This window comes from Canis aureus, chromosome 20 (genome assembly GCF_053574225.1).
Source record: "Canis aureus isolate CA01 chromosome 20, VMU_Caureus_v.1.0, whole genome shotgun sequence".
Classification (NCBI taxonomy): Eukaryota; Metazoa; Chordata; class Mammalia; order Carnivora; family Canidae; genus Canis; species Canis aureus.
Window position 1 is genome coordinate 23,644,637 of NC_135630.1, and position 23,922 is coordinate 23,668,558.

Below are 23,922 nucleotides of genomic sequence, written 5' to 3' on the forward strand. Positions count from 1 at the left end.
GCATGTAAGACTCATGTAACACATACTTAAATTAATAGCACTCAGTAGGGCTTACTGACACAAAATATCAGATATACTTGGGTCAAATCAAGACAGTTAAAATATAAAAGCACATATAGTAAAAGCCATACATAAAATCTGTCAACAGAGTAGTAAACTCTCCTCATCTTATTTTCTTTAATGCTCCTCATCTTAAAAACAAAATTATAAAGTTGAGACGTGTCAATGTTTTCATATATTAATATTTTAATAATTATTTTTGCAATTACTCTTATTCATGTAAAATTTTTTAGTTTCTATTATCACATCAAACCTTAAGAAGGATTTACAATAATATAAATTTTAACAGTGAGGTGTCTTAAAGAAGCACAAGCAACACATAACTATAGTGTTAAAATCGTTCAACAACAAAACAAAGCGTGAATTATCAAAAGGTAGCCCTTACCTCTGTGTGTTCCTTGAATGTCAGTAAGCTTTAATCTATAAAAGGATCTATATTAAAGCTACAATATAATAACTAACTATATACATTCACAGCCATGCATATAATCTAAATATTTCTTTAAAACTATTCAATACTATGTTAATCACAAAGCCCATGGGGAAAAAAAGTAATATGACATACAGAAACTCTTGTTTGGCTGTGCTTGTAGGAGATGTAGGAAAATCCTCCAGTCTACAGATGAAGATTCAAGAGAAAGCAGGAAAACAAAAAGGAAGCAAATAAACATTCATATGTAAATTAGTTACAGTATGACCCATCATCTGGAATGCTTTTCTTATTTTCCACTTTTAAAATTTTCCCTCAAAGAAAATTTTCAACTATTTGCTTTTTAGTTTCATTTCTTTTTAATTGAAATCAGAAATGAAAAATCAAAGAATAAATCCAGAAAGTCTTAAAACTACCAGAGCCCAGTAGTGAATAATTCGTAACTTTTATTAAAAAAAAAAAAAAGGATCTTCGCTTTTTTCCAAAGGCAAGAAACATAACTATATAATACTTCCTAAAAAGTCCATTTTATAAATACTATGTTTTGCAAGTCTAGAGACTATGTGAAGTCCTTAAGAGATAACAGATAATAGAGCTAAACAATTCAAGAGGATAGAGTAAATAAAATATCTGAGACAACTAAAGAAATTTGTTTTACTTGCTGCATAGGTTAAAGTAACTATGTATTTTAAATTTAGAGCCACCAATGGAATCATGGAACTGAAGGTCTGGAGTAATGTTTAGCAGAAGCACAGATTCAGACAACAATTCTTACTGACTGTAGGATTTTAAGTATTTTAGGCACTTGCTTTTATCTTTCTGAAGCTCAATTTACTTTTCTGTAAAGTGGGATAAAACCATCCCAGTTCACAGAATTCAGATTAGGATTATATAAAGTAATCTAAGTGAGGCTACTAGCTCACAGTAGGTAGTTGGTAAGACTGCAATTATATCATAATATTCCTTCTCCCACACTGAATGATAAAAAAAAGATCTTGTCTGTCACAACTACTGTAATTTCCTGGTCTTTCCAGACTGCTTAGGAAATGCAATCTGTACCATGTAGGCAGCTATAAAGAAATATATTATTTGGTTCTAGGCTTACAGATCCAAACTACCCCAACAGCCTTAACCATCTATTGAAGGAAATGTTCTCCAAGACAGTTATCACATCACTCATGTTTAAAATATGAATAGAACTGTTACTAATCAATATATGATTAATACCTAATTTTTATGCAGCTGAACAAAATCCTCTAGTCGTATTTAGCATGACAGATTCAATGTAAGATGATAGAACATTAAACTAATTATATTAAGAAAGAGCAAATTCTCAAAATCTGACCTAAATTATCAAAGCATATTTTGTAGTTACAACATATAGTTGCTCCAATGAAAGGAAATTAGTATATAATCCCAAGCATTTGAACAAAGTCAGTGGTTAAATACATTGATAATAGGTTAATGATCTGAATATATTGTGTATATAGGTAATCATCATCAGAACAATTCAAAACAGATCTAAGAGTAGTACTTAGAAAGAAAAGGTTAAGAGCAAAGAATCAAAAGAAAAGTAATATGGTATGTATGGTATATTCACTATAAAAAGTTTACCTATATTATTAGAAGAGTCTCATAGGCTTTATTATTAAATTCTTTAAATGAAAAATGGCAAGATAGAGTTTTAAAACCCAGCGTGAATTTGAGTAATGATTACTTAACATAAAATCAAGAAACAGTATGTATTTTTTGACTAAAATTTTAACAAGTTGAATTATGTAAGCTTTTGCATGTTGAATGTTTAACTGAAGTTTGCATTGTAAACATTTTTTCTTGTTATACGATCTGACAATGTACCTGGAGTCAGTTTTTTGGAAGGGTAAACCAAATGTAGTAAAACAACTGTAAAAAGGGAGAAAATTATTTTTTTCTGAAAACATTTCATTTGGTAATATTCTTAATGACCGGATGATAGTATTTGGTAATATAATGTATACATATCTCAAAACTCATCATACATGGGATTCATCCAATAATTTTAAGTTTCCTATAAAACTAAAATAAACAGTTTAAGAAAATAATAAAAATCTATACACTTACTGTATATTTGGTGTAATTCCTTCAAGCAGCACAATATTAACACCACCAATATGAGCAGTGGCACATGTTTCAGTCATCTTTTGATGTAAAACATCTTAAATGTAAGAAAAAAGAATTATATGAAATCTGGAAATAAAATAATTGTACTTTGTTAAAGTTGCATTTTATCTATAATGCATTCAATGACAAAGTATAATTTAAAAAAATTTTTGTAGTAAAATTTAAATTATTTCAAAACTATTTTTTTAATTTCTATTTCTATATATTCATAAACACACACACACACACACACACGTCAAAATTGGACTAACACCAATCCATACAAGTGGACAAGTCCAGGGCAGCCTGGGTGGCTTGGCGGTTTAGTGCCACCTTTGGCCCAGGGCATGATCCTGGGGACAAGGGGATCAAGTCCCACATAGGGTTCCCTGCACAGGGCCTGCTTCTCCCTCTGCCTGTGTCTCTGCCTGTGCGTCTCTTATGAATAAATAAATAAATAAATAAATAAATAAATAAATAAATAAATAAATAAATAAATAATCTTTAAAAAAATAAAAATAAATGGAAAAGTTCATTTTTTGAAGAAAAACTGCCAAGTAGGAATTTTGGAGACATGGCATTGGCTTTTTTTCAGAAAAGTAGAACTGCAGCATTAGAATGCCATCATACCTTTCATTTTTTCCTTAAGCGTAAAGCTGCCATGGATCCTCTTCAGTTCTGATTCCATTGTTAGCCCACCAATGTCTGCCTCCAGGTGTGTGCGGTTCACCATGCCAATCCCAAACACTATTAGAGTAACGTGCTGAGGTTCAGAAGTTACCAAGCTACGCTTCCTCTGTGTCTTAGTCAAACTGTTACTGTCTTGTTCATTCTCAAACACAACTTTACATGTTGGCTCTGTAGGGCTCCGAACTCCTTTATGAGGAAACAAAGCATGTGGATTTAGATACGAAAACTGTGAAACAGAAGGACAGTTTCAAACAGCATCTTACCTTTCTTCCCATTTCAAACCAGCCCTCTTCCTCACCAAAATGATTTTTAAAATTCTTCAACATTTTCCCATGATCGTATTGACAGTAAATAAGAGAGCCAGGTATTTAAAAGCAGGTATGTCTGAATCTTTAAGACCGTGCTGTGTGTGGAAGGACGGACAGTGGGGTGGCAGATTATCTAACTGCCATTACTTATTTTTGCTCCATGGATGAGTGGCAATTTTCTCGGCATTTTAATTATCTAACTCATAACACTAAGAAAATGTGATCAGCAACCTCTTTTAGTATTACTGCTGTTCTAAAAAGAAAATTTTCAAATACAAAAATATCCACTACCTGCTGGTCCAAATGTTTCTGAAGATTTTTCCAATATTCCTGTTGGATCAGAGATAAGTGAATAGAAGTTAAGTAATTTATACATATTTTGCCAGCACTCAGCGGATGGCTCACTTTGCTCTGACACTGTGATTGAATCAGAGTCATCCATGTGGATAGTCATATGGTCCACCACATCTTTCGAGCCTTTCCTGGACACCTTTGAAGTTCTTCTTTCAGATCTTCCTAACGAATTTTTGTTTCGAGAGTCCTTTTTGTTATTTTCATTGTTGGTCCGTTTGTTCTTTGCATTGTTTACTCTATTGCCACCATTCAGGCTTCCTCTAGAACTGCGGCTGAAGTCGGAGGAGCGAAAATCCCGGTGTTTTCTGGTTTTGAAGGTAGGTGTTGGGGAAGCCGATCCAGCTGTATATCTGCTAAGTTTAATGTCAGTTTGAGTTGCTTTGATGTCGTCTATCATCGTACTAAATTGATGAATAAGGCGAACCAAAGCCATATCTACATGCTGGCTTATTGACTGACAAGAAATAGTGAAGTTACAGTGAAAGGTATTATAATATCGTTTGTTGAGATCGTGGAAAGAAAGAGCGCTGGTAGAGTTCTGAGGAGTGCACACGGACTTTTCCATCACAACAGCACTGATGCTAAAGGTTTCCAACATCAGCGCTGGTTTGAACTCCAGTGGAGGAAGATTCACATGACCTTGCCTAAAAATGCAGAAAAAAGAAGAAAGTGACAAGATTTTATTTCCTTTTTTCCAGAGCTGCCCAACCTTTATTAGTTTGTTAGCAAAAAACCTCCAAGGTGAAACATGTATTAAGCCATTTAAATAATTTTAAGCAAGAAATCAAGCAGAAAAAGCAAGTATGCTTTTTCACAAGGCCAACCTTCTATATGTTGGAAAATAGGCTCTAAATCTTCCCTCTTGATCTTATTCCATAACTAGTTAAAATCAGGTTCATGTTAGTTATTTCAGTGAAAGAATAAAACATTTTTTCTTGCCAGTATGATGGTACACCCAAATGGTAAATGGAATTTAAAGTCAATTATAGGTCAATTAGGGTACCTATCTAAACTATCCTCTCCCCCTCTATTAAATATATTGTTTACATATTTAATTTCATCACATTTATATAAATTAATTTGCTATTTGAATGAAACCCTGCCAGCTTACTTCGCCAAAATGAAAGTAGTGAGGAAGGCAACTAGAAACAAAAAATGAAAAATGCACACAAAAAAGCTATGAAAATTATTTGGGCAAATCCTCCTGCTTATCTGAAACTTTTCATGTAGGAATGATAGAGTCAATTTTAATATTTAAAAGCCAAAACTGTCTCAGATTTCTGTAAACCAGCTACCGGTAACAATGAACCTCAGCTACCAAAGCTGTAATAAAAAGTATTTTCCCCTCTTCTCCTATGTACAATATGAATGTGTAGTCACACGGGTAAAATTTTTCTAGTAGAAAAAAGAAACAGAAGCTGCTTTGATATTCTCAATTTAACTTAAAGAATTTATTATTTTAAGAAAAACCCCACTTTGGGGTATAATCATGAAAATGCACAAGCTCACAGTAAGACTACAATCAATGCTAAGTGTGTCATCAGAGAAGGAAAGATTGGATTTTGAGAAATAGAATGGAAGGAGAGAGACGACTCAAAAGAAATGAAAATAATCCACAACTGCAGAATAAGAATTGAAAACATATAATGGAGGCAAGAAAGCCTTAAAGAGAAGATATTCAAGTAAAAGGAAATAATCACTTAAGACCAAAGTAGCTAGACAGGTAAGGAGTTGGTATGGGCACTATAGAGCCAAAGTTAAAATTAAATTAAAAAATATTAAGTCTCTACTACGTTCAACTATCTTATCTGGAGATAGCAAAGATATGAAGAAACTGATATTTAAAGAACTTCTACATGTCAGAACCTATGCTAAATCTAATAACTGTTCTAGCTTTACAGGATAGGATATGTATGTTGGTACAAGAAACTATAACCCAAAAATAAAGTACAGTAATTAGCAGAATGAATAATGTGCTATAAAAAAGAAAAAAATCCAACTGAAATTAATGACCAGGAAAAGTGTACTGTGGCAAAGATCTCCAAAAAAATAGAGTTTAAGGTGGAATTATAGGAGATCTGAGAAATAAAAGCTAACCATGGGCCAGTAAAAAGAAGGTGGAGTATTTAGAGCTGATGTGATAGTATAAAAATGTAAAGGAATATTAAGTGCAACTACGCCAAAAACAATTAAGTTCAAAGTCACTTAAAGAACCTCTGTGAACATAAAAAGTAAGGTCAGATGAAAGTCTAGTCTGTGGCAGTATTATATAGCATTTAGTAAGCCAATAAGTAGGCTATAAACTATAATTATTCTAATACATATACAATCTAATTATATCTATGGATGATACATACACTATGTGTGTGTATATGGAAGTCAGCTATTGCAAACAGAAATACAAGTTTAACACAGAACTTTTAAATTTAATAAGGGAGTGTAGGTTGGTATTAGTGCTCTGGTGTCTGAATTTGATGATTCCAATGTGAATGGATTTCAGTTGCCATGGTTTGGTTCTATAATACCAGTCCCCTAACAACACCATTTAAATTTTAAACTAAAATTTACTGTGAAAAATGGCATAGAGTACAAACTTGCTGCTAGCTCTTCATTCCACAAATCACTACGTAAATAACAGATGTATATCATGTTCATTAACCAATCACATTATCTAAGTCAGTGATTGGTCAATGTACATTTGTTATTCATTTCATGCACAGACAGTAAAGCATGTAGCTGTGTTGCCTCTTTGTGACAAACCGAAATGACATTTTACAAAAATGGATAATCAAAAGAGGGAACTGGACAGCAAAGACAAAAATGCAGTAATGAAACAAAATAATGATAACATTGGTGTTGTAAATTAAAAGTAAATGGAGTTATAGAAGAAATGACTAATTGGAGATTGTGGATACTTCTATTACTCTAGAAACTACAGATATGCAGCCAGAGGAACTCAGTGAAGGCAAACTTACTGGCATAAAGAGGAAAGTGGTAACAAAAAGGATGGCGATATCCCAGAGGAGTGATGTTGGCAAAAAACTTCATAGTTAAAGGAACTCATGATGGTATTTCATGACATTACAAGTGCAAGGAAAAAATGTTGGAAACTCATCAATACTTAACAAAAGAGTACAGCATTATGCCAAGGTACAGAAAAGATGCTCTTTCTAAATTGCAAGTTATATGATGATAAGATGGCAAGAGCTATTCAAACAATCCTTTGAGATTTTTATAAAAAAGACACTTTAATTCTCAATGTTTCTAATGTTTAAATTATAATTTACTAAATATTAGTTTATTATATTTTGCATTTTCCTACACACTTATAATAAGCAGTAAGAGAGCTTTTAATGTTTTTTTTTAATTTTTTTTAAATTTTATTTATGATAGTCATATCACAGAGAGAGAGAGAGAGAGAGAGAGGCAGAGGGAGAAGCAGGCCACATGCACCGGGAGCCCAACGTGGGATTCGATCCCAGATCTCCAGGATCGTGCCCTGGGCCAAAGGCAGGCGCTAAATCGCTGCGCCACCCAGGGATCCCAGCTTTTAATGTTTTAACAAACATTTTTTCCAGGTCACAAAACCAAGATAATTTCCCCACTAATGTTGAATAGAAAAGACAATGCAATTTCCATGATCCTGCGTTATTAGAAAATCCTCAGATATCTACACCTGAAACAAAATTTGAGAAAGCTATATTTTTCTATTAATAATTGACATCCAAACATTTAAACTGATTTTGTCAAATTATTTACATTTTTAAATAGAATTATTTCAGATGGAAAACATTTCACTTATTCAACTGTGTGATACACGTATACCCATGCATTTTACTTTTAATCTACCCCCTTATAAAAACACAAACTGTATGAAACCAAGAATGTTGCAAAACCTCCTAATTGCCACCTATATCCATATTCTACTATTCCTACATACAAAGCAAGACCTATGCAAAGTAAAATTTCATGTTCATTAGTCAAATACTATTAGTAGGCATAATATTTCCTATTCAAGCAGTAAAGAGACCAAAGAACTATCCCTGATAATAATGATAGTAAAAGATAGTTCTTAACTTTTACAATGCTACATTTAGCATTCCTGTGTACTTGTTTCTCATGGCTATACTCTCAATATGACTTCTACCCTATTTCTAATAGAAAATACAAGTCAATTCAGAATGCAGGTTAGGAATAATTATAAGTAAAATATATAAAATTACAATGCATAAGATCATAAAAATTTAGCTACTACAAGAGTAAACAAATTCTGAGTATACATACAACAAATGTACTTTGGCTGATTCATGTACACATACTAACATGACACAAAACTATGCCTCAACACAGGTGTCATCGTCTATAAAATCAACAAGTTTTAAAATGAGATTATTAAAAAAATAAATAAATAAAAAAGAAAATAAAATGAAGTTATTTTTGATAAATGGAAGTTACCTTCTCATTAAAATATTAAAATTACTTTATCATTAGCATAAGAGGAAAACAAAGTTAAAAAACAGATATTATAACCTGTGTATAACATTTTACACAAAAAGAACAAAAGAACACACCTTCTTGCTCTTTTGCCTTTTCTCTCTTTGGCTGTGTCTGAATCTACAATATCTGCTCTAAGGCAGTCCAAAGTCCCTGAAAATGAAAGGTGTTCTCCAAAGTACATTCGGTAGCAGAGTGGCATTGCATCCTGTGACTGAATTCCTGTATGACTGAGAAGAGGCTTAAAAACAACCTAAAAGACATAACACATTAATTAATTAGCTTCAGTAACAATTCATCATTTCCTGTGGCTTTTTTCTTACCCTACTTCAATACATGTATTAATACTGTAGTGTGAAGCCAAAAAAAAAGGACCTGTAAAAATAAATATAGCTCTAATTTTAGTTAAAACCTAACAGTATTTTTGAGCATCTATTATGTGCTACTTATCTTTAATCACAAGGACAAAGATTTCTCCATCGTGCCTGAGTGTCTGAAATTACAAGGAAAATAAAATTGTGAACTAATTTCAATCATTCTACTTCATGCTTTTAAAAAAGGCATGACTATATACTGCATTTCCATAAAAATCTGGTATACTAGAATACTTTATCAACTTCCTATGTTAATTTTAAAACATTTCATATGTAATATTATGAACGTCTGACTTTTTTTTTAAATGGTATTGCCAAATACCATAAGGAGATGTTATTTTTTCAGGATGAGAGACTCAAGGACAGTTACATACTTAGGAGGAATTAGGAAGATCTCAGTCAGAAAAAGAAAAAAGGGTAAACTAATAGAGCAAGATTCAGGGAGGAATGAGGAATGTTAGAATTTAGAGTCATTCAAAGAGACGTTTTAGACATAAAAAATTACTTTTTTTTCCTGAGAAACTAAGAGGGCAAAAAATTCCATATAGGAATGAATTGGTTGTAACCATCATTTAATATTTATTTTCTGACAAAAAACCTTTCTTTATATATTAAGTACCATACATGCTTATGGAAATAAAACACTCTGGTTAAATCTCTTATTAACGGATTTTGTAGTCGCGAAGAGCTAATGCAAACAGAAGCAACTATATGTGTTTAGTAGTTGATCATTATAATCACTCTGCTTATTCTTTGCTGTCTGGTTCCTTTTCCTCCTTCCACATCCAAAATAAGGTGCTATCCAGTACTTTCCATGGCCCTCGGATAACCCTTTCACTATACATTCTCCCTTAGTGATCTTTTCCTAGAAGTTAAATAATACCATTAAAATGGACAAGTGCCATTTATGTATTAAGACCTAAGTCTACATGTTCAATTATCTCTCGGTCATCTCATCTCTTTGTGCTTGGGAAGACAGGTTACCCTTGTGAAGGCCTAAAGGCCTAGAATAGAGAATTCAAACAATTGTACACTAGACTAGAATCTTAGGAAGAAATTTTCTCTCCCTTATATACTTACTTGGGATATTCTCTCTTAGGTTTTACTCTTTCATTCTCATGGAAAAACTCTTCCCTCTTCAAGGTTCAAACCACCCTCTATCTCTCCTAATGTTTGTTATTTATCACACCTCCCTCTTGTTAATCCCCATACAAATCAGAAACTGATTCCTGACTTACTTCCTTCTTTTTCTTTTCAATCCTAATTTATCATCTTGAATGACTCCTTTGACCATGCAGATTACTCAATCAACACTTCAGTTCCAAAGTTATGTGACTTCTCTCCCTCTTTCCCCCATAATCATGGCTAAAACTCCATTTCAGCAACTATCTATCACCCTCATTTTTATTGCTACATCTGCTTTGGATCAATCCTCTTCTGCTCCTATAGCTGAGCTGCTAGCAACAATGAGAGGAAATGATATAATTGCATTCACTGGTACCCCAACACTAACCTAAACTCTTAACTAGGTCCTCCACACTATTTGGCAATCCTTTTAGGGCACCTAACCTCTACACATATTTAAATCACCTTACAGAATTTTTTACTGTATTATTTAATATTCATGTTTCTAGATTTTATAGTCTTATATGTAAAACAATATAATAATCCCTAGAAATATGTATTGAATGCTAACAAATGCAATTAATGTATTCTATAGCCCAAAACAACAAAAACTTATTTATTTTCCCACTCTCCTTTAATTAAAAAAAAAAAAAATGAAGTCCCTAAAAACTACTCCAATGTTTTGGAGAAGTCTCAAGAAAATTTAAAAGTGCTTGATATATTTCTTAACATAAATTACCTTCTACTGTAAGAGAAAATTGAAGCTACCAATTTGCAAACTTACTGTATAATTGTGAACTGTCCTTAATGCCCTCTTAGTTTCTCAGAAAAAAAAAGTAATTTTTTATGTCTAAAACGTCTCTTTGAATGACTCTAAATTCTAACATTCCTCATTCCTCCCTGAATCTTGCTCTATTAGTTTACCCTTTTTTCTTTTTCTGACTGAGATCTTCCTAATTCCTCCTAAGTATGTAACTGTCCTTGAGTCTCTCATCCTGAAAAAATAACATCTCTTAATACCAACGGTCCCACTCGCCCACTTGCCTTATGATCATTCAAACTAAAATATTCATTTCAAAGGATTTTGCTCTCCATTCCTATATTTAATCAATTGAATAAGGCCTCCACGTTATTTTGCCTTTACCTTATCAAAGCCACAACCATCTAAGCTAAAAGCCTCATTTATCACTTATGTGAACTATTTCAATAATTCATCTTTTCACCTACAGTTTCTCTACATCAATCCATTTAACACATAAAATAACCTATATAATACTTCCACATGTACAGTTTTAGTCACTTTATTCCTCTGCTTTAAAATCTTCAGGGCCTCCCAAATGCTCACTCAGAAAATCTTAACATAGCACTTAACACAGCCTTCTAAAGGACAGGATTAAATTTAGCTTTCTAGTTATGTTATTTAGTGGATCTGTATCTCCACATATCAAAAATGTTACTGTATGGGACAACTAACTATATGCTATTTTTCGGTTTATTGCAGATCTATAGATGCTAAATTTGCATTTGTAATTAACCCATGTGCTTTTAAAAGGCTCTTCCTTTTTTGCATGAAGACTCAGACAGACAATCACAGAAAAAAAGATTTTTCACCAGAATTCCCAGGTGCATATAACTGGACAGTTCCAGCTGCTAAGAACTACCTAATGAGGGGTTACTATAATTACAGAAAAACAGACTGGCTCACCTGTGCATCAGCAAGTTGCACAGCAGGAAACCCTTGGTTGGCTTCTTCTACACCTGCCACATCATCCTGACTAGTACTATGCTGAGAATGTGTTCCATCCAAAGTATTCTGGTCACTAGATAAGACAGTGTTGAAATCCGAGGCTGAGGGTATTGTTGGAAGATTGGGTGCAACACCTAACAGAGTAAATGTTCGAGAATAGAATCTGATTATGAGGAAATAACAACATAAAAGGGAACAGCAAAATAAACTCATGAAGCCCGTATTATAGCAGTATTACCAGACTATTAAAAAAAAAAACAACCCAGCACTTTTTGGTCATTTTGTAGACATGATCCAGTAATAAAAATGAAATTAAACTAAAATTTCAGAAAGTATCAGTCATCCTCACACATGAAGTCTGTTTTAGAGCCAGTCAGTTCAAAATACAGAATTTTAAGGCCAGATCTTTGAAAAACATTTGATATCCCCTTAGCTTTGCACTGAGGACCAGTTACAGACAGCAGCAGGGCAAAAGCCACAGATGTCAGAGTCCCACATATAAATTTCTTCCCAATTATGCTTTCCTAAGGCAGAACAAAAATAAAATAGTGCTATTTACTTCCATGTATTCCCTTTATCCTTTAACTCCCCAGGCAAAGGACCCAAGATAAAGACGAAATGTTCTTTTCTGGTTTTCTTAAAATTTAAACCGTGCAGTAGTTAGACTAGTGCTAGAACACTGCTGAGAACTGATCGAAATATGATCCGTCTAACTTCTGCAACTAAGAGCCAATGCTAAGAACTAGAATGCAGTCATAATTAGGATCGGATTCCAGACTCAAGAGTGATCCACACACCAGCAAAACAAAGGACTAAGTAGTCACTTATCAACCAATCATAATTTCATATTTTCTATCTGAACAGAATTTGCTAGACATGCAAATAGCTGTTACATGGATTAATTTCAGCTGCCTTCAGTAACCAGGATCAAAGGCTACTTCACATATTCTTTAAAACAACTTTTTTTACAAGCATCTAGTAAATGTGGAAAAATATCCCAAAAAAGAAAAACTAGAAAATGAAGGGTGGCACCACTTATGTTTCTGGAGACAGCCACCAACATTTCTTGGTGAATTCCCTGTCAGTCTTGTTGTTTATATGTATCTATCTGCTCTATCACATCTAAGGTTAGAATTTCAGATCAGTTTAAAATAGTACAAGAAAAGGCTATACAGACAGAAAGATCCTGAAAAGAAGAGATCTGAAACAAAGTGTTGCAATTCAAGTCTTCAGAGGACTCTTATAATCCATAAACAAAGGCATGTTTGTGGGGTTAGGAAAAACTATCAAACAGGAAGAAATCAGACTGATGAAGAGTTCAGAATTTAAAAGTATCCTGGCTTCTAACTATACTATATAGAGAGAGTAAGCCTAATAGTTCAAACTTTTAAAAAATGTATATTAAACTATTACTGTTTTAATTAAAAGAACAATACTTACAATCTTTTAAAATTAATAAATTGTCCTCATTTCTCAAGGGCAAGAACATCATTTTATTCCTCTTAGAACCCTAACTATAAAAGAATGCTAGTTATTGTTTCTCAGAGGAATCTGAAAAAATCAAAAAATATTTTCTGTGCTGTAGGTACATTATATCATATTCTTTGCATTTTTTTTTCACTCACCTCCTTTGGTATTTTTTTTTCCTTTGGTATTTTGAAACTTAAACTAGCTACATGAGCTGGATGTTTTAAACGCTTTAAATTATACACAATCTCATATTTGACATATTTGTTTTTCCATAGAATACCAAGTGATTGCTTACAATTAATTCTCTTAATTCAGTATTAACAAAGGCATTTCATACGGGCAAATTTTAACTAAACAGATTAAACATTTGATATATTTTCATTCTGTGAAAAATAGGGTTTTATTAAAATTTACATATGCCCCTTAGACAGGTAAGCAAAGAAACATGATGACTCAATACCTGATGGAAGACTATTGTGTGCGGATTTTGTAACAGGAGATTCTTGTACCACACTTCCACGATTACCCACAGCATTTGACATCCAGTTATAAAAACTCACAGATGATGGCTCAGATAGCAAGGGATGTTCAGATAACATATCAGTGGCCACTGTATTTCCTGAAAATAAAGGCTTATTGAGTACAGTATTACTTACATAATAAGAAGCAGAAAATGTGACTTATGTAAATTATTTTTTTAAGTGAGATTAAATTGTCTTTTGCAGATTTTCCAAACTCACTGCATGATGTTGGCATTTGGATGTTAAGGCATTAATAAGTAACTTATTTTTAATATAACAGGAAGAAATTTACTATTGACTGGTTTAGACATCATCCTCTATCACAACTAGATTGATAATAATGTCAAATGCTGCAATTTAGAAATCCAAACTAAGGGCATGAAGACACCAACAAGTTACGAACAGAACAATTTCCCCAAATACTTTTTCAAAAATAAGGTATAATACATAGATTAGTTATGCAACCAAAGTATAAATCAAAATGAACTTAAGTCCTGTGGGTTTTTTTTTTTTTTAATTCTCACAAAGAAATAAACTTGTAATTGTCAAAACTAAGGATATACCCGTCCTTGTTAGAGAGCTGCTTTTTACAGCTGCACTACTTCGTTGAGGAGTCCCTTCTAGGAGGTTGTGCAAGCTTGGGAAGCTTCCAGTCAGGTAGCTGAGTAGGCTCTCCTTCCTTGGACTCTCCTTAACTGTCATCCCGGGACGTCCAACATGCACTGGAGAATCTGTGGCGGTGTCTCCACTGGTATAGCTCAAAGAATGATATGGGTGAATGCCCTACAAAAGGACAAAACAGGGCTCTTTCTTATGCATATAAAAATGACTGCTAATGACTACTACTACTATTACTGTTGCTATTACTGATAGTTACTATTCAGTTTATACCAGAACAGATTGTGCCTGCTAGGATTGTGGTGAATCTCAAATGTACATAAAAATGTTTTAAAACTTTACAGGACAATTCAAAGGACAGCCTTTATTATCATTCACTTATTTTAAACAATAAATTATTAACTCCCTTTGAAATCTGAAGAATGTGTCTGGTGGTAAGATTTCCAGCCCCAAATTCTCAATACTGTACTATTCTTGTTGGTACCCTGATAACGAAAATCTGTAAGAGATTTTTGTAGCGTTCTAATAAGTAAAAAACAATTTCCAGCAATTCTCTGAGGAAAATTAAAAAATTACAGAATTGTCCATCTCTATCTGCTCTATCACATCTAAGGTTAGAATTTCAGATCAGTTTAAAATAGTACAAGAAAAGGCTATACAGACAGAAAGATCCTGAAAAGAAGAGATCTGAAACAAAGTGTTGCAATTCAAGTCTTCAGAGGACTCTTATAATCCATAAACAAAGGCATGTTTGTGGGGTTAGGAAAAACTATCAAACAGGAAGAAATCAGACTGATGAAGAGTTCAGAATTTAAAAGTATCCTGGCTTCTAACTATACTATATAGAGAGAGTAAGCCTAATAGTTCAAACTTTTAAAAAATGTATATTAAACTATTACTGTTTTAATTAAAAGAACAATACTTACACAGAATAAAAACTTTGAAAGCACAAAGAAAATTCAATAAATTGTATTCCCTGAGCTCCGGTCTAAAAGATCCCTTCCCCTAGAAGTACTCTTAAGTGTTTCTTAAATATATATCCACCTTTAAATAATTTATAACTATAAAAGCATATATACATATTTATCCTTTTTTTTTTCTTTAACACACAGATACATATCATCCTATATTCTGTTTTTACTTTAATCCAGGCACTTTGGTGACCATTCCATATTTACTTAGAGATCTATCTACTTCATCTTTTTGAAGTCTTCATGGTACACATCTGTATCACGGTACACTAGTTTATTAGTCCTCAACTGGTTAATCATTTATGTTGCTTCCATTATTTTCCTATTATAAACAGTGTTGTAAAGAACATTATTACACATATGTCATAGAGCATTTATGAGCATTCATTTCTTTATTTTTAATTTTTTAAAAAGATTTTATTTATTTATTCATGAGAGACACAGAGAGAGAGAGGCAGAGACACAGACAGAGGGAGAAGCAGGCTCCATGCAGGGAGCCCAATGTGGGACTAGATCCCGGGTTTCCAGGATCAGGCATTGGGCCAAAGGTGGTGCTAAACACTGAGCCACCCAGGCTGCCCCATTCATTTCTTTAGAATGAATTCCTGGGCAGGTATATACTGAGTGAAAGAACTTTACCTTTCTAATTTTGACACAAATTGCCAAACTGTTCTTCAAAGAGTTTGTGCCAATTTAAACACCCACCAGTACTATGCGAGAGTGTTTTCCCTTTTCTTTACCAACATATACTGTGCTAATGTGTTAGTGTTTTTTGTTTGTTTGTTTGTTTGTTTGTTTTTTTGCGTGTGTGTTAGTTGTTTTCAATTTGATCAGTGGAAATGGAAATCTCATTTTAATTTACATTTCTTTAATTATGAGATAACATTTTCATATTTGTGTATTTATTTCTCTGTGAACTGCCCATTAACCAATTCTTCTCTATTGTGTTCTTTTTCTTAGTGATTAGAGAAAGATCTTTATATATGAGGAAATCAGCCCTTTGACACTTATCTTTCTATTTTGTTTATGTTAACTTTTTCTGTGTAGAAATTTTATATTTTAATATGGCAAAATTGTCAGTCACTTACCTTATGGATTCTGAATATTAATGTAAGTCTATATCCAGACTTTCAAAGAAAGTTAAAATACTGACTGTCATTTTCATTGCTCATAAAAGGAAACTAACAAAAAATAAATAACCCATGATAACAAATAACTTACATGCTTATTATGTGCCAGGTATTGTTCTAAGCATTTTTTACGTATAAAAACAGTTATTTCTTAACATGGATATTCTAGAAAAAGTTGCTATTGTAATCTCCATCTTACAGATAAGGAAACTGACACAAAGTACAGTTAAAAGCTTGTTCAGTCACAAAGCAACTAAGTGGCAGAGGCAGAACTGAAACCAAGGCTGTCTGTCTCCCAAGGTGGTAGTCAACTTTGTTATACATGTGTCTTATCAAGCACTGGTTAAGTTTCTTATACAGTGTAATTAAAATAATGAAATAGCTTAAATCAAACTGTATATTAAGTTGCTAGTCATGCCCATTTCAACATAAAAATATTTATTATTATTGAATTATTAAACTATTCATTCTTGAGTATAAAATACTATTTGAATGTTTACATTTAAATACCTAATATTTGAATTTGAGATAGCAGAAATTTAGGTCTTCTCTGGAAGTCTACTCTAACCAGAAACAGCAATAATGTACCTTGATTTTTAATGCAGAGTCACTATGGGTATGAGTCTTAGAAAGTTTCCTCATTATCTCAGCTCCAGTTACAGGTCCAGAGCTACCAGGTGGAGGACGGTTAGCTGTTCCTTCTAGTAGCATTGTGTGTTCACTGACTGTGGCTGAAACAATTCAAAAAAATTAGTGGGCTAAAGATGATCATTTTCTTGAAACATCAACACCAGTGTTTCTAGTGGTGTAACTATACTCAACTTTACATATTCCTTGAGTAAATAGATTAATTAAATTTCCTTGAAATTAACTGTGGAATCTGCCTTAATACTATTTTTTGTCTTTTATTCTCCCAATCCCAATTTTCTCAGTCTCAAGAAAGGAACAAATAGCTTCAGTCCCTCCACAAGCCAGTCTGAAGGGTATAGAGATAAAAAAAAAAAAACAAAAAAAAAAAAAAACAACTAAGTTCAAAGTACAATACTTTAAAAAATACTCAGGCACTTGCAGATAGTTAATTAGGAGGGACATTTTGTTTGTTTTTTTTGTATGTGTTTTTAGAGCACACACACTGTGAGTGAGGGCGGGAGGTGGGGGGGCACAGGAAGAGGGAGAAGAGGGAAAGAGAATCTTAAGCAGGTTCCATGCCCAAAACAGAACCAACACAGGGCTTGATCTTTGACCCTGAGATCAGGACCTGAGCCGAAATCAAGAGTCAGGATGCTTAACCAACTGAACTACCCAGGAACCTCTCTTTCACAGCAAATTCATTTTTCTATAAAGTTTAAAAAAAAAAAAAGCTGGGTAATTGTAACATAATTCATAACATAATCAATATTATGAGAGCTCTAATTTTAAGGCTACTGTCTTTTTCTGTGGTACTTTTAATATTTTTTCCAAAATATCATAATTCAATATTATTGAATATTATATGCTGTGATAACAAAGGATTATCTTTGAAAAAGCATTAAAATGTGCACATATATCTCTGAAATGTGTACCCACTGTCTGTGTTCTGGCACAGCCATGATGCTGACAGAATTATAGGCCGAATGCATGACTCTAAACATTATATAAATGCAGAATCAACCTGGTACCATGTAAAATTCAAAGACTCATTTAAGAGACTGTGTTATAGGAAAGATGATGAACAAATATAAATATGAATTTTATTTTTTTAAATATGATTTTAAATGGAAGTTAATATGCTTCACTCAAAACATTCTAGCTTTGCAAAGATGTCTGTTATTGTACAGGATAGATTAGGAGAAATCTATCGTATTTCATGAAGTTAAATGTAAAAATCTAAAGTCAGTATAAAGATTCCAACATTATTATCATTTATTTGGACTAATACAAATCATACTTGTATAATTAAGCCATAACATTTTCAAATTTGGTACACAAATGATGAAAATTATCACATTATACTATGTCACCAAGGTATAATATCTAACTAAAATATTTACAAGTCACCTGCATCAAATTCAAATTCCGCTCCATCAGCACTGGTGTCACTTTGAAGACCACCTCCATTGTCTAGACCAAGTCCGTCTTCATGTTCATGGTCCACAGCTGACTGAGGTTTCAGTGGCTGAGCTGGTCTATGTAAGCTAACTCCTTTAAAGGCTGGTGTCACCACAATAAACTTCATCCACTGCCTTGCCAGTGCAACTAAACCTTTCTTTAAAGTTACCAAAGCAGGAAGTCCATCACTCTGTAATAACAATGATATAATAGTAAATTACTACTTAAGTATTTGCATATATTTATTCACTTAAATCTCATAACCCCCATTTAGAAATGAAGAAATTCTAATTTATGTGTTATAATTTGTCTAAGGTCACAAAAGAGAGTATTTCAAACTGGCAATAGAACTCAATCTCTAAACACAACATTGCATCTTTCTGTCATAAACAGTGCAGATGATGAGGCTAAACATGAGGTGCAAAAAGGGGATTCTCCTTAAGAAGCATTCAATCTACTTTACCTTTTTTTGTTCAGCTAAGGAAATCAACTGCATTTTGAGCTACCAGGAATATTTATCAAATAAAGAGGAAATGAAATTACTCCCTTCAAAGATTAGGTAACCATCACTATTTTAACATTAGAAAAAATAAATTACTATGGTTCAATGCTGGATGCAGATGGATTTGTAACTGCCTTGAAAGTTAAATGTATTATCAGTAACAATTACATAATTTAGGATGTATTTTACTCCACACAATGATGACTATAAATTTGGCTATTTTTTCCACGTGATGATGACTCAAATTTGGCTATTTTTCTAACTGGAGTCTTAGCCTAAGAGGAAAATATCTAACTCTTCTCCATGCCCTTTCCTATAATTCCTTGTGTTAGACAAATGGCTCTAATTGAAGAGAGCCATTTACTAAACAGCAGAAATCACCTCATTTACTTTCTGAGGAACATCAGATCTCTGAGCCTCTCCTTTCCTTCTTATACTCAAGTAAGGAGAGCCATCTTGCATTTCTTCCTCTTACCTGCAAAGCTTATCTCAGCAGAACTTCCATCCATGGGAAATGCCTGCCACTCTCTCTGTTTCAGGGTCTCTGCCTATAACTAGATATGCAAATTAGCTGTGCACTGTGGACCTCCTATCTTTAATTCACAGTGTAGGAGTAGAAAGCACTATAATAGTCCCAGGTCTAATTTTTCATATCCATCATTTACTAGAGGTTCTCTCATTGGAGGTTATCAGAAGCCTGATTGGCCCTTAATAATACTAATACAATGATCCCTAATTTGGCTAAATTTCTTGTGTATTTTCTATTGACCAAAAGCTTGGAGAGAAGAGAGATCCTCAAGGTCTAAACCCCTAATGATGAGGTGCTATCTTCTACAGTGCTTTTCCATAGGCTGACATATACAGTATTTATTTTATATTATTAAACATTCTCCCTTCAACCATTAATTAGCCCTCATATTATTAAACATTTCTGTGAAATTTCATGCTAATTACTTTTTTGCTTGAAATTCTTTATGCCTTCAGCTCCTTAGACATTTTTTCCTGCTTCTCCTACCTCAAACCCTATGGGCCAATGAATGGCTCCTCAAAGAATGAAAGCTTCTTTCTTTTTTTTAAGATTTACTTATTTATTTGAGCGGGACAGGCTGAGGGAGGGTTTGGGAGCATGAGCAGAGGGAGGGAGAGAGGGAGAAAGGGAGAAAGAATCCCAAGCAGACTCCAGATGGAGCCCAGTACAGGGCTTGATCTCATGATCCTGGGATCGTAACCTGAGCCAAAATCAAGAGATGGTCGCTTAACCAACTGAACCACCCAGACGCCCCAGGAATTCTTTAAAGCCTCTTTAAAGAGGCTTCTTTAAAGCTAACTTACAGTTTCAGTAACTCACCATTGTAGCATCATCAATGATGGAGTAATTTGCCTGGTGCAGGTAGTGGTGCAATATATTGCACAGTAAACATGAAGGGTTTTCTTGGAGAAAACGGGCAACTTTTGTAAGCCTGTTGTATTTACTTCTTAAGGGAAAATGTACACTTTTATTCTGAAACAAAGCAAAAACAACAGATATAGAGTAATATATCAAAGATACTGCAAATAGAACATATCAAGTAATCAAGAACTTGCAGGTCTGATGTTTTCCAACACCAATGAACAACATGTCCAATAACAAAACTGTAGGATACTCTGTATTGCTAATAGACATACCTCTAATGCTTCGGTCATTATGCATCCCATAACAGCACAAATTCTCAAGGTGCCCTCAGTTTCTAATTTGTTTAAGGATGATTTGAGTTGATCAATGGGAACAAGCCATGCACCAACAGCTGGAGTGGCAGTGCTTAAAAGGTTCAGCTGCCTATGAAAATTTTTTAAAAAATTATAAAAGCAAGTGTCAAGATTTGTATTTCAAACAATCTCCCATACATACTGTACTTAGTGGCTATTTTATTGAGGCAAAATTACTTCTCATTTTGGCTACCAGATAAATTATGAACATATAAATAGAAAATGTGAGGAATAGATAATATAAAAGAAAGAAAAGTATTAAAACATATTAGAGGTAAGAATAAGAAGTTCATGGCGGGGTGACATATAATAGTAAAACTAAAGCCCTAGGAAAAAAAATGGTCAAACAAGATAAAACCAATGCTGCAGAAAGCATAAAGCAGGAAAGATGGTAAGAAACTGATATCCCTAATGCTAGATATATAAGAAAAAATAATTCAAAAAATATCTGAAACAAAATTGTATTTATTTAAAATGAAGAAACATCAAGGAATGGTACTACATTTTGAAACTTTTTACCTAGAAAATGCATGTGTAGGAGATCTCACATTGGTGGGAGCTGCGAAACTAAACCAAATTTCCTTGATGGTCAACTTCATGCTACATGAATCTGGAGGTGGGGGCATCAGAGGTAGATCTTTTTTCAAATCATCAGATTCGACTCCTTCATCCTACACAAAATCAAAAACCAAAAACCTATTAATGTATAGCTCCTTAAAGCCACTAGTGCAGAGGTTAAATGTTAAATGTGTAAATGTTTTAAGTACAAAATCTTCCCATCAAATCAAGTTCCACAGATGACACTTTTATATAAAACAGGTAACAGGGACGCCTAGGTGATGCCTGCCTTCAGCTGTGGGAGTGATCCCAGGTCTGGGGATCAAGTCTCCCATCAAGCTCCCTGGGAAGAGCCTGCTTCTCCCTCTGTCTATGCCTCTGCCTCTCTCTGTCTCTCATGCATAAATAAAATATTTAAAAAAAAAAACAGGTAACATAAACCTTACTCAGCCTAATCTTGATTCTGAGAAATACCTATAAATCCTTGAAGTTCCAAGGAACATAGTCTGAAAAACCACTGCATTGTAGTAAGCTACATTGTAGTAAGATCTTAGAACAAGGTTTCTCCTGATCACTTCATTCAATTACATTTGCTTAGGGATGTTTAAGTGTTATTTTTTCCAGATGAAGAAAGAAAAAGAGATTTCGTGACTTGCCAAAGGCCATACAACTGTCAAGAGGAATAAGTGATAGAATCTAAGTCTTCTGCTTCGTGCTGCAATCTATTATCTGATCCTTTTTAATAAAATATTCCGAACTTCCAAAAAAAAGGTACTAGGGTAGTCCATGTTCAAATAAATAACATTCTACAATAAAAAATTCTTAGTTATTTTATATGCTAGCAATCTGAATCAGGATTAAGAAACAGGATTTTTTTTTTTTAATGTGTTATCACCACTCTTTAGAATGCAGGGTGGTAAGCATAATATTAAAGAAACAAAAATGTCTAATGCCTGTTATGTCTCCTCACAGCTCTCTAATTCATTTTTAGCTATTACTGGTCAAGATGAAGAAAGGACTGGCATTTTCTTGTGGGATGATTAAGGAATGAAGAGTATCCACAAAATAGCTTTGAATCCTAAGTGCTACAAAACAATGTGAACTACAGATGATAGTAATTTTAAAGTTAGCAGATGCTAAATATAAGTCCATATTCCTTATCTTCAACTCTAAAACTCAGAACATTCTGAAAGATCTATATATTTTTGTGTAAATGCAGCATCAAAATTTGATCTGAACTTGATGAGAGGCTATTTATCCCACTTGGAATTTTTATGAATGTTGTGCTGCAAAAGCATTTAAATATTTCAAGATGAAGTGCTGTCTCAGATTTCACAGGAGTTTATATAACATACAAAAACACACACCATATTACCTTCTGTTAAAGGAAAAAAACCCTGAATTCGCAAATACATCTGACCTGTAGGTTTCAGACAAGGCTGTGAGCTAGACACTAGGTATACAAAAGACAGAGAAGAGAGTCTTCAAGAACTCAAAGTTTTAAAAGGTTAGTGGGCTCACATATATTAAGCCACTAATTATAATAGATGTGAAGCAAAGGAATAATAAAGTGGATTTAGGTTGACTCATTTTTTAGTACCTATGGCATATGTAAATGATGAAGGGCACCTCATACAATTCTGATGCTCAGTTGAAAGGTTGGTACTAAAAGCATAACCGATGTCATCAAATATGAAGTAGGACTAGGAAATAAATCTAGGAGTGGACATACAATAACAACAAAAAAATTCAGTAGCCAAGAAAAGAACATGAGGAGAATACCCACATTTGAGGACAAAGAACTGAATGAGAATATGGATCAGAAAAAGTCAGAGAACCAAAGAAGGCAATGTTACAAAATTTAGGGACATTCAGCATAGAGAATAGGATCAGAGGGATCAAGGAAGATACCAGAGTTTCTGTCAAGTATTTTAGTGGAACAGAAGGAAAAAGAAAAGAACAGCTTGGCTTCCTACTTCTTTTGTCCAGTGATAAAAAGTATTGTATTTTTTTAATTTCCTTAATTAAAGTGCTAATCCCCAATCACCACTCAAATACATCCAAAGACCTCACAAGAAAACTATGATTAACTCTTAAACTATGCATCAAATCAAAATAAATGTTTCAATACTAAATTCCCAGAAACCTGGCGTTCAGAGGTGATTATGCCAATGCCATGGTGGATACCCATGACATTTCTTAATTAAAAATTTCTTTCTTCTTCAATTGGTCCAATTTTCAAATGATCCGAAGTGTATATACATATATGTGTGTTTAAAAAACATTTACCAAGTTCTTACTAGATACTAGACACAGAGTTAGATCTTTCATATGTATTATCTCCTTCAATATTCACAACTCCAGAAGATCAATATCATTACAATACCATTATAGACAAAGAAATTTCAAAGAGGAAATAACTTGTACTCATCAGTTAGTGGTACAACTCTTCCATAATCTAGAATTTGAATATTTTTATTATTGCTATTATTAATCATCATGACATTCTACTATAATAAAAATAATAAATGAGTTCCATACAAGGTATTAAGACTCTAACGGAAATGGATTGGATATTGAAAGTATTTACAACTTAC

The 23,922-nt window shown here is 33.4% G+C and overlaps 1 protein-coding gene and 1 long non-coding RNA gene across 10 annotated transcripts in view; one reads left to right on the forward strand and one right to left on the reverse strand.

Annotated features, from left to right (window-relative positions):
- Window positions 1-23,922, reverse strand: part of BLTP1 (bridge-like lipid transfer protein family member 1) — a 204,605-nt gene that overhangs the window by 67,778 nt on the left and 112,905 nt on the right. For 8 of the 9 annotated variants that reach the window (XM_077861149.1, XM_077861144.1, XM_077861150.1 and 5 more), the window contains 13 exons: window positions 21,287-21,438; window positions 20,687-20,837; window positions 20,370-20,522; window positions 18,469-18,709; window positions 17,020-17,162; window positions 14,276-14,495; window positions 13,652-13,810; window positions 11,680-11,855; window positions 8,553-8,728; window positions 3,919-4,625; window positions 3,260-3,505; window positions 2,591-2,684; window positions 626-676 (listed from right to left, as the gene is read on the reverse strand). In XM_077861149.1, the coding sequence (XP_077717275.1) occupies window positions 626-676; window positions 2,591-2,684; window positions 3,260-3,505; window positions 3,919-4,625; window positions 8,553-8,728; window positions 11,680-11,855; window positions 13,652-13,810; window positions 14,276-14,495; window positions 17,020-17,162; window positions 18,469-18,709; window positions 20,370-20,522; window positions 20,687-20,837; window positions 21,287-21,438 (2,669 nt within the window). The remainder of the gene's footprint in view (window positions 1-625; window positions 677-2,590; window positions 2,685-3,259; window positions 3,506-3,918; window positions 4,626-8,552; window positions 8,729-11,679; window positions 11,856-13,651; window positions 13,811-14,275; window positions 14,496-17,019; window positions 17,163-18,468; window positions 18,710-20,369; window positions 20,523-20,686; window positions 20,838-21,286; window positions 21,439-23,922) is intronic. The other variant, XM_077861145.1, reaches the window with a different exon arrangement.
- Window positions 3,442-4,448, forward strand: LOC144291560 (uncharacterized). Its single transcript, XR_013358890.1, has 2 exons — window positions 3,442-3,697; window positions 4,235-4,448. It is a non-coding gene; the product is annotated as an uncharacterized LOC144291560 (long non-coding RNA).